Raw genomic sequence first — 17,403 nt, 5'->3', positions numbered from 1 at the left:
TAGGAAGTGAAAAAGCATTCAAATGTTTACATAAAAGTCTTACAAGGTGGCAGAGATAAAAGACTTTAAGTCTTTGTCCTAAACACAAGTTTTGTAGTATTTGATAGAAAAGACTCATATTTCATATTTCTTACAATGATCATAAACCATAAAGATTTATGATTAGACCTCTTTTATTTAATGGCAGCAATGCAGTTGCTTTATCTCCTTTGCTGGAGGCTTTATTAGGTCAAAAATTAGAATTCTCAGACTTTTTTGTAGCTAGAGGTTTCCTGCCTTGTCCACAGTCAGGACAAATCTTTGTCACCCGCCAGTCTCACAGCCGCTCAGACCCAACCAAATAAACACAGAGACTTATATTGCTTACAAACTGTATGGCCGTGGCAGGCTTCTTGCTAACTGTTCTTATAGCTTAACTTAGCCCATTTCTATAAATCTATACCTTGCCACGAGGCTGGTGGCTTACTGGCGTCTTCACATGCTTCTGGTCATGGCGGCAGCTGGCAGTGTCTCTCTGCCTCAGCCTTCCCCTTCCCAGAATTCTCCTCTCTCCTTGTCCCACCTACTTCCTGCCTGGCCACTGGCCAATCAGTGTTTTATTTGACATACAGACCATCCCACAGCACTTTTTCTTATTGAAAGTAGATTCTTTTCTCATAAAAGAATATATAGTTTCTCTACTTCTACTCCTCCCAGCTCCTCCCCATCTACCCTCCCCTCTGGATCTACTCCTTTTCTGTCTCTCATTAGAAATGAACAGGTTTCTAGGAGATAACAAGCAAACATGCAAAATAAAACACACTAAGATGAAGCAAAAACTTTCATATTGAAGTTGGACATGGCAACCCAACAGGAGGAAAAGAGTCCTAAAAGCAGGCACAGGAGTCAGAGACCCACTCGTTCTCATAGTCAGAAGTTCTATAAAAATATTAAGCTAATAGCTATAGTGTATATGCTAAAGACATGGAGTTCATATCAGCTTTGCTTAGTTGCTTCCGAGAGCCTTGTTCTCCTGGTGTCTTCCACCCTCTCTGACATTTATGATCTTTCTGCCTCATCTGCAGGAATTTCTGAACTCTGAGGGAAGAATTTGATGGAGACCTCTCGTTTAGACTCTCTCCACATAATATCTTGGTGTGGGTCTCTGCATCTGTTCCCATCTGCTGCTTGAGAAAGCTTTTCTGATGATGAATGTAGCAGAATACCATTAGGAACCATATTATTGGGTTTTTGTTTGTTTTACTGGCAGTGTTTGGTTTTACCCTAGGTCTCTTGACTATCTAGTCCTCGACAGTTTTCTTAGAATGAGCTCAATCAATACATCCATGTCCTCCAAGTAGAAACTATGTGATTTAAAGGTGTGAGATTCCCCTACAAGCTTTACAGCAGGCAAGGGAAAATGACCAGAGTGAGGTAAGAATGAAACTTGGCTCGGCCTGACTTTATTGTAACCAGCACTGGACCAGGACTTCTGGAGTCTGGCCTACATCATTTTACTTTAACCATATTTAAGGTTTTCTGAGAGCAATTACCTAAGCCCCAAGTGCACAACAATTTAAGCCTTGTTTGCACTGAGATTCTTTACAAAGTACACCTGGCTTCTTTCACAAGAATGGGTACTGTTGACTAAGAGATAGTGCCTAAGATTTAGGGTCTAGGGAGCTTGACTGAGGTCAACATACTGTCTGTGGTGTCAGGATTAGTCTGGCCCTAAGATAACGTAGAAGTCACTTAGGCTGTTGCAAAGCACAAGTGACATCACTCATTAGAATGTTTTTTATGGTGTAAAAGCAATGTTCAAGATTTAGGGGGAAAGGTCTGGAATAGGTAAAAACATAAATTTTGGGAGATATGGGCAGAGTCTGTCTCATCAGACAGCAAAGGATCGCCAGGCTGTAAATCTACACCATTCCTAGCAGCTACACACCTCATTCCATTCAAGAGGTAAGCTGTGTGTTCAATCTTCCTGGCTTCTCCAGTGCTTATCTGTGTGCACAAGGCACTATGCCCTTTACATAAAGGCAACAATATCTGATTGTTCTGCTCTGTTTTGTTTTCTTGGTTTTGAGACCCGGTTTCATATAACCCTGGCTGGCCTGAACCTCACCATGACACCAAAATCACCTTGGATTCCTGATCCTCCTGCCTTGACCTCCTAAGTGCTGGGATTGCAGCATGCCTGACAACAACATCATTGATACATAGAAAAGAAACTTCCCTCTCATCTAAAGCAATGTTCTCCACGAGCAGTGCCAGTGTAAGAAACGTTAAATATTTGTCTTTTCTGTAAAACTTCTGTTTATGACAAGGAAGTCAAATCTTTTTGTCTCCTCCACCTAGTTAAACGTTAAGCCAAATGTTTTAACCACCCCCCAGTACCTGGTAAAAGTTGTTTTTTCAAAGGCTCCACTGTAGGAACCAGGGACAAGGGAAAACACCCTGCTGCTGACTCAGCCCCAAGCCTGAGACCAGGGTAAAAGAAAACACCCTACCCCTGGCTTGACCAGGAGCACCTGAAGCTTGGAAATCCGCACCCCGTGACTCAGCAAGATCAGCTGAGAGACTGCCTGCCATGCCGTACTTTTCCACTAGCTCACTGCACATGCTTCAAGAACCCCATAAAAGCCCTCCCTTTACCTAGACCTCTGCTCTCTCTCTTCCTGTTCAGAGGCGTCCACCATTCTGTTATTCTCCCCAGTAAATCTCTTGTGAAGTTTGTTGTGTCATGTGACTTTGTATTTCTTGGCTCCTGACTGCCAAGATGCCCTTGCACCAGAAAACCGCTTCCATTGGTGTCGTGACATGGATAGGCTCTTCTAGTGTCGATGCTCCCCCTCGGTGCCTGGGCTGCACAGGGACCCTATTCCTCATGTCCAGTCTATCTGCAGCACACTCAACTTCTGGATCCCTGATTGCTCAGCATCTCATCCACCATCAAAAATTTGGTAAGTTTCCCTTTCTCTGAGTCCTAGGAAATGACTGTTAAACATCGGGCACCGCTCCGGTACTCTCAGAGGTGGAGAGGTACCCCCTGCCATGGTCTTTAAGCCTACATCTGGCTCTCTTCACCAGCCCTATTCCCCATTACCCCCAGAGCTTCAATTCTGTAGCTCCCTTAGATATGATTAGGCTATTGCAACCCTTTCCTACCCCCCTTTCTGCCTCTCCCTTGAAACTGCCTGTAACCCCAGCTTCTCTATGTCCTTATAGCTTTTATGATAGTGTATGAACCCGTTCCCTGTCTCTTTCCCATGGATGAGACCTCATTCTTGAGCTCAGGTTTTCATGTCCTTCTGGCAAGCCTTCAGGCCTCATGGAAAACACTGGTACCAAGTGCTGAGTTTTTTCAGGCTGTTATCCATGGCCCCCATTTCTCCAAGTCCTATTTGTTTTTGTCTGGTCAACCCCCACTTACTGCGTGAACATTCTGCCATTTTAAGTTATTGTTGATGGATCTGTAAGTCTATTGCAGATGTGGGAGCCAGAAGTGTGTCAGAGCAGGTGAGGGAGAGAGAGAAGGAGTAGCATGTCTATCAAAAAAAAGTCCTATCTCTAAGCTGTCTTTGTTCTCAGCTTATGGATTCGGTTTTTTTTTTTTTTTTTTTTTTTTTTTTTTTTTTTTTTTTTTTTTTGGTTTTTCGAGACAGGGTTTCTCTGTGTAGCCTTGTGCCTTTCCTGGAGCTCACTTGGTAGCCCAGGCTGGCCTTGAACTCACAGAGATCCGCCTGGCTCTGCCTCCCGAGTGCTGGGATTAAAGGCGTGCGCCACCAACGCCCGGCTGGATTCGGTTTTTATAGGAATATTTTAGGAATGAATATTATTAAATTGTTGTTTTATGCTGCTTCACTTCAATAAAAGCTGGCTCTGGAGTTGGGGTATGCCCTCAACCCAAGCATGCTTGTTTAAAGGTTTTCTCCAAAATCTCTGTCCCATGTCAGGCAGGTTACTTGACAATGGGACAGATAAAAGCAAAACAAGACAAAAGGATAAACTTATTCCCACTAGGAAGTATTGCTACTCATTGCATGCTCTTTTTGGTTTCGGTTTAACTCTCTAAAGCTTTTGCTAAGGTATGAATCTTACTTCAAGATTTGTAAGATTATTATGTGAACTTTCTTCACCAACCCCACATCTGACAGTGCTCTGATTTCCAAACCATATAAAGAACTCAAGAAACCAAATACTCCAATGAAAAAAATGAGGTACATATCTAAAAATAGAATTCTCAACAGAGAAATCTCAAATGGCTGAGGAATGGTTAAAGAAATGTTCAACATCCTTAACCATCAGGGAAATGCAAATCAAAATGATTCTGATATTCCATCTTACACCTGTCAGAATGGCTAAGATCAAAAACACAAGTGACAGCTCATGCTGGAGATAATGTGTAGCAAGGGGAACACTCTTCCATTTCTGGTGGGAGTGCAAACTTGTACAGCCACTTCAGAAATGGATGTGGAAGTTTCTCAGAAAATTGGGAATTGGCCTAAGCATAGGACTAACTCTTCAAAGCAATATTTGAAAGTATAGTGTGGATTAACTTTTCAGGCCTTTTTTTATACAGAAAAAGTGTAAACTTGGCATTTTGTAATATAGGGATTTTTCAATCGAATTCTACAGAAGCAGATAGCAGATTAGAGTATTTGACAGATCATCTTGGCAGAATGTATCAAGGTTCCTTGACAGAACACCGTATCTTATCAGGCTAGAGTACATGTGAGTCAAGCCCCATTCCAAAAACAGAAATCTAGAGATTCCTTCATCTTATCAGGGTAGAGTATGTGTGTGTCAAACTTGAATTTTGTAACAAATAAAATCAATTTATTCTGACCTTATAACAGAGTGGCTTTTTACCCTAAGATGGAAACAGGCTGGTCCATCAGTATATTCTTTATGTTTGGATGAAATGTTCTGTAGATATCTGTTAGCTCAATTTGGTTTATAATATCTGTTAGTTCCAGCATTTCTCTGTTTAGTTTTTGTTTAGATGACCCAGCTGTTGGTAACAGTGGGGTAGTAAAGTCTCCCACTATCAATGTGTGAGGGCCAATGTGTCATTTAAGCTTTAGTAGTGTTTCCTTTGCAAATATGGGTGCCTTTGCATTTGAGGCATAGATGCTAATAATTGAAACATTGTCTTTGTTATGGGGTAAAACAAATGAACAAAACAACAACAACAAAACCAGAGACCACTCAGCACAACCAAAGTCTGAATTGAGAGTCTGAAGTAAGCTATCAGCCAGAGACTGCCTGAAGAGAAATCCTTCTCACGGAGCAATACCCTATATTTCCCAGAATTTCCCACAACTATCTCTTGGTGAGGGGTATCAGGATCCCCAAGATGGCTTGTTTGTGGGAAGCAGACAGAGCTCTTTTACCTTTGTGGAGGTGGAATCCCAGGTGGTAGCTGTCCTGGTGCAACACTTTGCCATTCTGGCTGATACTCGGTATCTCCTAGTTTGTAGAGTCTGCAATAGTCCTTCAGTGGCTTCTTGGAAGGAAGTTTCATCTTCACCCACTATCAGCAAGTCATCCACATACTGCAGAGGTGTGACCTGGGGAAATCTGAAATACTACTCACCAAGGTCTGCATGGAAGGCCTCATTAAAGAAGGTTGGTGAGTTCTTAAATCCTCGTGGCAGCTGAATCTAGGTCAACTGGCCATGGGACCCAGTACCCAGGTTGGTCCATTTGAAGGCAAACAGGGGCTAGCTCTGCCTGGCCAAAGGGATGCTGGAAAAAAAGCATCCTTTAGGTCTAATACTGTATATAACTGCTTTGCTGGGGCTAATAGGCTAAGCAAAGTGTAAGGGTTCAGCACCATGGGGTGAATCTCCTCTACACATTTATTTACCTCCCTTGGGTCCTGGATGAGCCTGAAATCATTGGTTCTAGATTGGGGTGATCTAGGGAAATTGGTAGAGAGCCAGAATTCCCTCCTCCCTAAGATGGTTGATATGAGTCCTAATGCTTCTTTGTGCCTCAGATGACATCAGGTATTGTTTAACCCAGGCAGGTGCTGCCCCTGGCTTTAGCTGCACTATGATAGGTGCTAAATGCTGTCCTAATCTGGATGGGCTACTGTCTGCCCACACCAGTTGGAACTTTAATTGGAGCTTCTTTAATAGGGGTTATCTTGACATTCCAGGGCTCCCTCTTTGGGTGAATTAAGGAGGTATTCTCCCCCCAGGGGAACAGTAACAAAGATTCCAGAGTTGGGACTCTCTTCTGAGGGAAGTCTGTGTTTATGGTATCATCTTTGAAGATAATCTGAGCTTTCAATTTGTGTTCAAGTCCCTTCCCAGGAGGGGATAAGGGTATTTTGGGATCACTATGAAGGAATGAGTCATCATGTCTTTCCCTAGATTGACATTTCTAGCAGTCATTCATGGGTAAGGCTTGGTAAGGTAAGGTATGGTTGGATGGGACTCAGGAACTGTCTCCTTGTGGTTTTCCCCTTTAAAACTGACTGCTGCCCCCATGGCCTCAGGGATGCAGTCTGGATTTCAAGACCTGCTGCCAGGTTTCAATTTTTAAAAATAAATTTTGGTTCACTTGAACCCTGTCTTTGTAGTGGATTATTCTCAGATTCTCAGACCCTACCATTTGGGGGCCTTGTCTAAGATCCAAGGGTATACCAGTTTGAGTCTCTGGCCTGGTTGTCTGCACCTGGCCCCTGTAGCAATCTCCAGAGGTAAGTAAGCACTAAAGGTTTTTGGTCTGTGGTGGCTTCTTCTGGTACCCAAGAGAGGAGAAACTGGATGCAGTATTGCTCTTGGGGTCAGAGGGAAATGAGAGATGTCTTGACCCCTCTTTGGGCCTCCAGGCTCCCACACCAGGAGTGTCTGAGGCATCTGATTTTGGGGACTCAGCCAAAGAGATGCCAACATCACTTAGCAGTCTTCCTGGCCTGCCTATCCTCCTGATCTTCCAATTATTATACACTCTGATGACCTTCTCTACCAATATCAAGAGATTTTTTTTCCCTTCAAATCTATCTACTCTATAATTTCTTTCTTATATCAGGAGCAGACTGGGTCACAAAGGCTATGTTAATGGCCCTCCTATTCTCTTCTGCTTCAGGATCTATGGGAGAGTAGGTGTGATGTGCTTCCCTCAGCCAGTCTGGGAAAGTGGCTGGGGACTCCTGAGGCTCCTGCACTACCTGGCTGACTTTAGGAAAATTCGTAGGCATTCCCTTTGCCCATCCCCCTCATACCCTACGGCAGGCCGGAGACTACCCAGCAAAGCCTAGTGATACACCTTCAGGTAGGAGGGAAGGGAAAGCTGCTTCAATGATGGTGGCCAGGGGGTGGGCTGCCATCATCTCTTGGTACCAGCTTTCTTGCCTCCTTCAAAATCTTTCTTTCCTTGTATGTGAAGAGAGTTAGCAACAGCTGTTGATAGTTATCCCAAGTAGGGAAATGAGTATGGAAAATAGTTTCCTAGAGATATCATACCCTGCGGTTTCTCAGAGAAAGGAGAGTTTGGCTTTTCCAGTTATATATATCACTGCTGGTGAAAAGGGTGTAAACCTAGTAAGGTTCTCAGTTCCGGTTTCCCCCTTGTTTGCCACCTGGTATGGGGATAGGGGTTGGTGTAGAGGAAGGATTGTGGATTCTGGACAACCAGGAGTGGACTGATAGGTCATTCCTGCTGTGGATATCACTCTATATAAATAAAACACTGATTGGCCAGTAGCCAGACAGGAAGTATAGGCGGGACTAACAGAGAGGAGAAATGAGGGAACAGGAAGACAGAGAGAGGACACTGCCAGCCGCTGCCATGATAAGCAACATGTAAAGATGCCGGTAAGCCACGAGCCACGTGGCAAGGTATGGATTTATAGAAATGGGTTAATTTAAGATATAAGAACAGTTAACAAGAAGCCTGAGCCATTAGGCCAAACAGTTTAAATAATATAAGCGTCTGTGTGTTTATTTTATACGTGGGTTGTGGGACTGCAGGGGCTTGGTGGGACCTGGAGAGAAGCTCTCCAGCTACACATTCCACAGAGGTTATGAGGGGGGTGGGCGAAGGGAATGGAAGAGGAAGCTGGGTTTTTTCTCAGTTGAGGGAACCTGCTTGTAAGGGGAGTGGGGTGGGAGGGAGGTCTAGGCAGCCTTGGTAGCCAGAGCCCTTGGTGGGGGTCACATAGGAAGTGGGGAGGAGTCTTCCTTGGAGAGAGGCAGAATAGGAGCTTAAGGCTCGACTGGTCAGACCATGATAGTTTCCTTCGACTGACTTTGCAGGAGTGGCTGAAGTCATTTTGGGGGGTCTTCTAGGAGAAGCACCCAGGCCATGATGTAGGGCTCCTGGTCAGGGTGGACCAGACAGCCAAAGACTTCCCCATGAACTGTAAGAGAGATGGAAAGGTTAAAAAAAAGGGAGTCCCTTCAACTCCAAATGCCGGCCATTCAAGTCTAAAGAGAGTATGGAGTTTTCCAGTGAAGACAGAACCCCCAGATTCCTGGGCATTCTTGAAGTCCTTGAAGGAATGTAGAATAAGGTTTAGGGGAGATTTAGGACCTATAGATGGAGCCTGACCCATAATCTCAAAGTAAGAGATAAGACCAACAGTGAGAAAACAAAGCGAAACCAAAAAACCAAATTGACCACCCGGATAGCCTGGCATCACGCCAGAAAGAGAGACACCAGAGGCATCGACAATGAAGACGACAAGGAAGGTGTTTCTGAAACCGTAAACCACTCAGAGTCAAGCGGATCGACCGCCTCTTGGGCTGAGTCCCAGAAACCCAATGCCTCAGACACTTCCAGCATGGGAGCCTGGAGTCCAGATAGGTCTCTGGTCCCCCTCGGACTCTAGAAGCCATACTGCGTCCCGTTTCTCCTTTCTTGGGCCCTCAGAACATGGCTCCACGGACTTAAAATCTTTAGTACTCACCACCAGAGACTGCCAAGATTACCAGGGCTAGGCAACCAAGCAGCTGGCTCAGCAGGGGGACTCTAATCTGCTAAATGCTTTTATCCTCGTGCCGTGGGTTTATCATTCCAGGCACAACAAAATCATCTGTTATGTTCAGTTTTACCTGAAAGAACAAGTTTTACAATAAAAAAATCCATCTGCAAAAGCTTTACTTAAACCCACACGAAATTTCAGGTGTTTGATATATATATATATATATATATATATATATATATATATATATATATATATATATACCCCAACAAACCAAAAAAATTCAACAAGGTGTGTAGCCTTGTAGACACCTGCTGTCTCTGAACCTCTAGGCCCTAACAGAGTGCCAGAGGTAACTGCATATGCCTCCCAAAATGGGAGAAGAGAAAGCTCAAGCTTAGGCCTTTCCCCCAACTCAGAAAGTTTTACATTGGGTCCCGCGGATCTTTGGCCCAAGATAGAGTCAGCTAAGACACCAAGATGGATGTCGGGTGTGGATGGAAAATAAACGGTTTACACCTCTCAGAAGTCTGCTGCCCCCTCTCTCAGGAGAACGCTTCACTACAGCCCCCTGATCTGACAGCCAGAACCCTCCATCACCATCCTAACACTTGGCTAACTCCAGTCCCTTGTCCCTTAACGTAATCCCGCCACAACCCCGCCCAACGGAAAGCACCCTATAAAACCCCAGACTCCTTTTCTGCCATGCTGCCTTCCCTTCTCTTGGGGACACCATGCAGTTCTACCCTGAATAAAGCTTTGCCTCCGGCCTCGACGGCTCTCAGGATCTGGCTCTCATTAAGCCATACACTTTCCACGTCCATTAAATGCATATTCCTAGATATCTCTTTAAATATAAATATATAAAACACACGAAACGGAATATATATATATATATAATCATGAAACGAAAGTGTATTTGAATGTGAGAGGCTGAAAGTCAAAGGCCCCAAGGAAGCAAACTTGGGCCTGCATTTGGGGGGTAGGGGGGTGTTTCCAAGGCCGTGCTCCCAGAGAGGTCTCCGTCGGGCCGGGCCCCGCCCTGCGGCCTCCGGGGCATAGGTGGCGCTGTGGTGCGGCCTCCCCCGCAGCCCGCGGCCGGCGGCGGAGGGAGCGCCCGGGGAGAGCCGGAAGGTGAGCACCGCGCCGAGCGCACAGACGCCGGGAGAGTTCGGGCGCTGCTGCTCCGCGTCGTCGGCGTCCAAGCTGAAACCTCCCGGTCTTCGCGGTTGCCCACCGTCAGGCTCTGCGGGCTCTCGCAGGGGTGTCTTGTAGGTTGCACGCGATGCCACAGAGGGTTGCTGACAGTCGACTGTTCAGACTTCATTGACCTTACTTACCTCTGGGGGCTTCCACCGTGAACTGCGGGTAGGTCACAGCCTTGCAGCGACCGACCAGGCTGACCCCGAGGCCGCCACAGGAGGCTAGACATCCGGACCCGGGTGTGCAAAGCTTCACAGCCTTCAGATTGCCTGCCACGGCGACAGTACCTTTCCTTGATCCACAAGTGGGGTAACTCACGAGACCGGAAGGGTTTTTTTTGTTGTGTTAATTTTCTTTTTAAAGTTATATTTTACAGTAAAAACGGACAGAACTCAGGTTTTTTAATTTAAGTGATCGCAAATCTTATGGGTCGTGTGTCTTCTATTAACTTCTCAGTGCAAAATACTTTCCTCAAAAAATCATTTTTGGAGAAAGATGGTGAGGATTACGAGTTGGCTGAAATGGAAGAAATGGGTTATCCCACCCTCCTAGGAAAAGACATTCGGAGCTAGGGAGGCTGGACTGGGTCTGTAGGATGACTATTTTGTCAACATCTATCCTTTAAAAAAATGTTAAATCCACATCTGTAATATTTCAGTCAATAGTATCAATCCTTTTATAAAGTACCAAAATCGAGGATAAGTCTATGCTTGATTTCCTCAAGCCATAAAGTCCTCTGATTATTTTTCAAACTTGTTTTATTATTTATTTATTTATCTATTTATCTATCTATCATCTATCTATCTATCTATCTATCTATCTATTTATTTATTTATTTATTTATTTATTTTTAGTTTTTCAAGACAGGGTTTCCCTGTGTGGCTCTGGATGTCCTAGAACTTACTCTGTAGACCAATCCTTTGCCTCCCCCAGTGCTGGGATTAAAGGCATGTGCTACCACTGCCAGGCAATTTAAACTATTTTAAGGTATCCAACTCCAGACTTGAAGTTACTTTCTTAAGCGCTAAAAGAGTATAGTAAGTGAAACTAATAGCAAGTGTTTTCATACTGGCATTAAAATGTGTTGTCCATTTAAAGCAATTCTTTCTATATATATATATATATATATTTGAAAATAGAGTCTTTTTCGTGGAATAATTCTTACATTGTTTATATTTTCATGTACAGGGTAATATAGGTAGCCATGCCAATTTGGTTCTGATGAATTTTGTGCGCACACACACAGGTAGTTCATTTGTTCAGGTGCACATGTGTGTCTGCATCCAGAAGCCAGAGGTCATCCTCTGACGTTCGTTCCTCAAGAGCCTTGTCTTCTGAGACAGTTTCTCACTGGAGCCTGGAACTTCCTGATCCCACTGGGCTGGCTGCTCAGTGAGACAGGCCTGCTTCCCGAGCATGAGGACTGCAAGCAGACACCGCTACTGGGTTTTCTGTAGGCGCCAGGGACTGAATTCAGGTCCTCAGGCCGCTTTGGCAAGCACTGTACTAAACCATCTCAGCACCTCGAGTGAATTAAAAATGCATATTGTTTGACAGTTTCTGGGCATTTATATAATGAGCTTTGGTTGTTTTGACCCCCATTGCCCACTCTTCTCCCCCACTGCTTTTGAACCCTTTCTTTCCCCAAAGGCCACCCCCCCCTGTGTGTGTGTGTGTGTGTGTGTGTGTGTGTGTGTGTGTGTTTAATTACTTTCTGCTGGAGTGTGGGGTAGAAACATATTTACTAGAGCAAGATCAGCTTGCCAGTGACTACCACTAAAGAAAATGATGCTCCTCTCCTAACATTAGTTAGCTGCTCATAGTCCCTCAGGGAAGAGTGGGGAGAATGTGTGTTTGTTTGCGTGTATGTGTGCCATGTGCATGTCTGGGGCCGGTGGAGGCCAGGAGAGAGCCTTTGATCCCCTGGAACCAGAGTTACGGGCAGTTGTGAGCCACCATGTGGATGCTGGGAACTGGTCTGTCTTCTGCAAGAGCACCACATACTCTGAACTGCTTGGCCATCTCTCCAGCCTATCCAGTGAATGTTCACATGTTAGTTGCCAAGTATGTTCTGGATCATCCCCCTGAAAATAATTTTGCTACAGTAGAGGAGAAAAAGATAGTAAAAGATGATTCGTCCTGACTTGGTTTGGAGCCGTGATGTTTGGACTTCCATGTTGTATCATTATTTCATGGGTTGCATTCTCTTGCTTTGAAATATACCCTTCCCTCACAAAAGGGAAGAAGGGCAGAACAAAGAAAAATACATTTTATTAGAGAGCAACATATATAATAAGTGGAGCCTAGTATAAATCTTTATAAACGAGTATAAAAAATTCTGTTCATGTGTGTTCACACACACACACACACACACACACACACACACACACACGCACTTGCTCACCTACAATTTCTTGATCCCCTCCCCTCCCTTCCCTGTCTCCTCCTCCTCTCCTTCCTTTCTCCTTCTTCCTCCCTTCCTCTCCCCCCCCCTTTTTCTTTCTTTTTTTTCTTCCTGAGACACAGTTTTTCTGTGTACCCCTGGCTGTCCTGGAACTCTTTCGGATTAAAGTTTAATTCACACACTGGAAGTTCACTTTTGAAACCAGTTACAGAAAAACTCAGATTTTAGATGAGGAGGAAAAAACTGAGAGCTTACACATGAAGCAAACCATTCACTTGGTTGCTGAGACCCTGTGGTCTATAAAGCCATCAGTATGATGAACACAAAGCAGACATGTTTTCCGTGAGAGCTTCACCCTGCACCTGGAGGAATACTACAGTCAATGACATATTTTCAGCAGCTTCTGCCCTCAGTTGCTTATTATCACTGATGTCACAAGTTGGGGTCTAAAGACTTCGGTTACCGGGAGCAATTGAACTCTTAAGAGCTAGTGAATCCTGCACTGGTCTAAGTGGAACCGGAAAGTCAGCAGTGATGGGAGAAGACTTGGCAGCAATAACTGTAACACACATGGAGAACAAGTGATAGACCAACCTTTGCCTGGCAAGTGTAGACAATGGCTCACAGGTGAAGAGCATAGGCAGCTCTTCCAGAGGTCCTGAGTTCAGTTCCCAGCAACCACATGGCAGCTCACAACCATCTGTAATGAGATCTGGTGCCCTCTTCTGGAGTGCAGGAACATATGCAGACAGAATGCTTTATGCATAATAAATAAATCTTTTTTTTTATTAAAAAAAATAAAGCAAGTTGGGGGGAGAAAATAGAAAATTCTTTCTGTGTAAGCTAATGGTCCTGACAGTAATCAACCCAATTCAGTACTGAAGGTGAATATTTACTGGTCATTGCAGCAAAAGTCTTGAGCATCCAGTTTTCTCCGTAAGTGTTGCAAAAATACTGCTTTTCATTTCTGTGACACAGAAGCCTTAGTGAGTCAAGACTGCTTGTACTGGTGCCTAGGTATGAATGCTAACGCTCCCTAACATGGAGTGTTCCTGAAGTTGCAGTCTTTCCCTTAGGTCGTCACTAGCAAGTCTGTGGGTGTTTCTGTCCCCGCTTCTCTGCCTTGTGTGGTAGTTATCCTCACTCCTCTTCTGCCTTCGCCCTGGCTACAGTAGAACCAACAAACCATTTCCCAAACTGTACTCGGTTTGCTTACCTGAGAAAGGGGGGAGGGGAGGAGGGAGAGGAGGGAGGGAGATAAATGGGAAGGGTCATTTTACCCAGCAAAACCTAAAGCACCATGTAAAAATAACCAGGGGTGCTCACTCTTGGAGCACCTCTAGAATTAGAAAGAATGTGGTTGGTTTGTCTGTTTTAAGAGCTTCGGGCCCAACCTGATGGAGCACACCTTTAATCCCACCACTTGGGAGTCAGGTAGGCGGGTCTCTCTGAGTTCGAGGCCAACATGGTCTACGTTGGGAGTTCCAGGCCAGGCAGGGCTGCATAGCAAGATTCTCAAATAGAAGTTTATCAAAAAATAAGTATGAAGAAAAATATAATATATATATTGTTTTTAGGTGATATTCTCTAGTCAAGATGTCTTCAGCACCTGAGCCTCCAACAGTAAAGAAAGAGCCACCAAAAGAGAGGAACTTTGAAAACCCAGGCCTCCGAGGGACGCACACAACCACCTTATTTCGAGCTGTGAATCCTGAGCTCTTCATTAAACCTGTAAGAAATACATCCAGGAGACTTGTTCACTTTTCGGTAGCATTTATTTGTATCAAGGACATTCTTTGCTGACTGAGAAGACCCCTGAGCTGGTCATGGTGGTGCATACCTCTAATCCCAGCCCTTGGGAGGCAAGGAAAGGCTGGAGGAGAAGCAGGGGTGAGGTCGGCCTGAGGCTACCACCTGAGACCTTGTCTTGTAAAGGCAAATTTTAAATGCTGTTTCATATAGAAAACTCCAAAACATACATTTATATGCTGTTAGGTGCGTAGCTAGATTATTTCTGTTGGTGTTGCAAACTAGTAAATATATTTCATTTGATGAACTTTATTTTTAAATATAAATTCTACTCACAAAAATAAATGAAATAAAAATTTTAAATATGATAAATATTGAAGTATTTCATACTCCATAAGAATTTCAATAATAGTTGCCATCTTTAATTGGTTTTGTTTGGTTGGTTGGTTTGGTTTGGTTTTTCAAGACAGGGTTTCTCTCTGTAGTTTTGGAGCCTGTCCTGGAACTCACTCTGTAGACCGCGCTGGCCTCAAACTCACAGAGAGCCGCCTGCCTCTGCCTGCTGGGATTAAAGGTTTGTGCCACCACTGCCGGGTCATTGTTAACTGTTTTAAGGTTAAATGGATCAAATTAATTAAAGTATTTAACAATCCTTAGCTGTCATATAATTTTAATAGTTGAAGACATTTCATGATTCCAAATTTAAACTGCTCTGAACTTGTAGCCTTTCTTAGATACTTATCCAGATGATAAAATTTGGCATTTATTTTGAGACTGAGCTTTGAAAAAAATAGTAATACAGTAGTTTCCCCTAAGGTGTTTCTCTTTCCAGTTCTTTTGTCAACCATGTCCCCCAAATATATTAACATTTGTTTTGACTAAAGAGTCAAAACATCTAATTACTTACAATATGTTATTATAATTGTTCTATTTTATTGTTGTTGTTAGTTGTGCATTGTGTTTAGTTTGTAAACCAAACCTAATCATAGACAAGTGTTACAAGAAAAGCACTGTATATACTGCCCTGGGGTCTGGGGCAATCTCTGGCTTTAGGTGTCCACTGAGGTTCTTGGAGTGTACCCTCTTTGGGCATGGGGGATTGCTATAGTAGACATGGAGGCAGAAGCAGAAACTACTGTTTGTATTAGTGCTGTGCATGTGCACTATCCAGGGGACAGCCAGTTTATTAACTATAAACACGTACAAAGGTGGGCATGTCTGGTTTTTTATTTACAGGGATTACAAAGAATAGAGAGGCACTTCTGGAAATCTCACCCCTTTAATTCAAAGCTATATTACTTTGGTTTTTAGAGTCTTGGGTTTTCCAGCAATTCCCCAAGGTAATTAAAACAGCATAGCATCTGTTTGAGTCACTAAATTTCTTGAGTAGAGTAGGTTCGAGAAGAAGGGCATATATATTTCCATTGCTGTACATAATATAAGTTATGGAAGGTTTTGTGACAGTTTCCCATGTGTTGGGCAAGAGAAATAGCATGTGTGCTCTATTCCTCATACTCTAGTAAAATAAACTCATTTGGAATTCAGCTCAGAGAAGGGACAGCTCCAGAACAGTGTTCACACCTCCCTTCTCGCTCAGCGTTTACTTCCTAGGGCAGGGGTCTAAGCTGCCCAGGCCACAAAGAGAAGACTGGAGATGAGACGCAGGAGTCTCATATCATCTGTAAATACCCAGGAGTTAAGCTGACCGAATGAAATGATTGAAATGAAAATACTGTCATTAGAATTCGGGGGTGGTAATAATGACTTGTCATGCCAAGAGGGAAGGGCAATGTGATATTTACCTCTCTTTGAATTATTAGTCTCACTGGCACTTTATAATTTTCTCTCTTTGACAGAACAAACCTGTAATGGCCTTTGGATTGGTAGCCCTTTCACTTTGTGTGGCGTATATTGGTTATCTGCATGCAACACAAGAGAACAAAAAGGACCTCTATGAAGCTGTTGATAGTGAAGGGCATCGTTACATGAGGAGAAAAACATCTAAATGGGATTAAAGTGTTGGTTCCTTCAGATGGAGCCTCATTACAGGCTCCAAAATCTTCAAATGGAAGACTTTATGATAGAGTATGGAATTATGCTAACTGTTTCTTGTTCCACAATCTGTTAACAAGAGAGAATATACAGTTGGAAACAGTCCACTGTAGTAAATTTAGTTACAGCTGCAGCTATTATCTCATTCTTTTCCCACAAAAGATTTCTCAATATTTCTTCTATGAAAATGCCATAAGAATGGAAGTCTTTTTTTGTTAAATTCTGTATATAAAAAAAAGTAACCAGTACTGTTAAATTCACATGGAGTTTCTAATGTGTTAAGGTGAATTACACCTTTGCATCCATATTTTGCTGTTTAATAGAGAAGATACCTCCTTCAGATACTAAAATCATAACTAAATGGAAGAATAAAACAAAGTAATTGGAGTGTTTCTTTTAAAAATGTTACAGTGAACCTTATAGAAGAGAAAGTGGGGAATAACCTGAATGCATTGGCACAGGAGAAGACTTCCTGAACAGAACACCATTAGTGCAGGCACTGAGATCAACAGTTAATAATGGAACCTCATGAAACTGAGAAACTGTAAGGCAAAGGACACCATCATTCAGACAAAGTGGCAGCCTACAGAATAGGAAAGGATTTTTACCAACTCCACATCTGATAGAGAACTAATATCCAAAATATATAAAGAAATAAAACTAGGTATTTGTAGATGTAACCGTCTTGTTAAATAAGAAACACAGAGCCAAATACAGAGTTAAAAGCCAAGAGGTCAGAGCAGTAGCTAAGAGCTGAGACTAAAAATCTCCTTACTCTTCCTGCCACTGCTGTCCTTCCCTCAGCCAGAGGCCTACTTCCTGTGTGTCTGTCCTTTTTATTGACTTTCCGTTCTGCCTTCTCATTGGTTGTAAACCCAACCACATGACCTCCTCGTCACTGCCTGTCTGTACAGATCTCCAGATCTTCTATGGTTGGTATTGAGATTAAAGGCGTGTGTCTCCATGCTGGCTGTATTCTTGAACACACAAAAATCCGCCTAGCTCTGTCTCCCAAGTGTTGGAATTAAAGGCGTGTGCCACCACCACCCAGCTTTTGTTTTGGCTTGCTATTAGC

General features: G+C 43.5%; 1 protein-coding gene across 4 annotated transcripts; it reads left to right on the top strand.

Annotated features, from left to right (window-relative positions):
- Positions 1 to 2,682: 2,682 nt before the first annotated feature.
- Positions 2,683 to 16,715, top strand: Smim8 (small integral membrane protein 8). Of its 4 annotated transcripts, none has more exons than XM_037202492.1 (3): positions 2,683 to 2,945; positions 14,105 to 14,258; positions 16,133 to 16,715. In XM_037202492.1, the coding sequence occupies exons 2-3, from the start codon at positions 14,124 to 14,126 to the stop codon at positions 16,289 to 16,291; spliced, it is 294 nt and encodes a 97-aa protein (XP_037058387.1). In that variant the 5' UTR covers positions 2,683 to 2,945; positions 14,105 to 14,123; the 3' UTR covers positions 16,292 to 16,715. The 4 variants fall into 4 exon arrangements, with proteins under 4 accessions (XP_037058387.1, XP_037058388.1, XP_037058386.1 ...); XM_037202493.1 differs by lacking the exon at positions 2,683 to 2,945 and adding an exon at positions 5,523 to 5,613; XM_037202491.1 differs by lacking the exon at positions 2,683 to 2,945 and adding an exon at positions 10,029 to 10,054.
- The last annotated feature ends 688 nt before the right edge of the window (positions 16,716 to 17,403 follow it).

The sequence above is a fragment of the Peromyscus leucopus genome, chromosome 2 (assembly GCF_004664715.2).
Source record: "Peromyscus leucopus breed LL Stock chromosome 2, UCI_PerLeu_2.1, whole genome shotgun sequence".
NCBI lineage: Eukaryota > Metazoa > Chordata > Mammalia > Rodentia > Cricetidae > Peromyscus > Peromyscus leucopus.
Note: the sequence above shows the minus strand (reverse complement) of the source record. Positions and strands in the feature narration are given on the sequence as shown.

Excerpts from the sequence above, each read along its gene's own strand:
- Smim8 (XM_037202492.1), top strand. The coding sequence starts at position 14,124 with ATGTCTTCAGCACCTGAGCCTCCAACAGTAAAGAAAGAGCCACCAAAA. Across the intron at positions 14,259-16,132 it reads CTGAGCTCTTCATTAAACCT|AACAAACCTGTAATGGCCTT; the intron begins GTAAGAAATACA and ends TCTCTTTGACAG.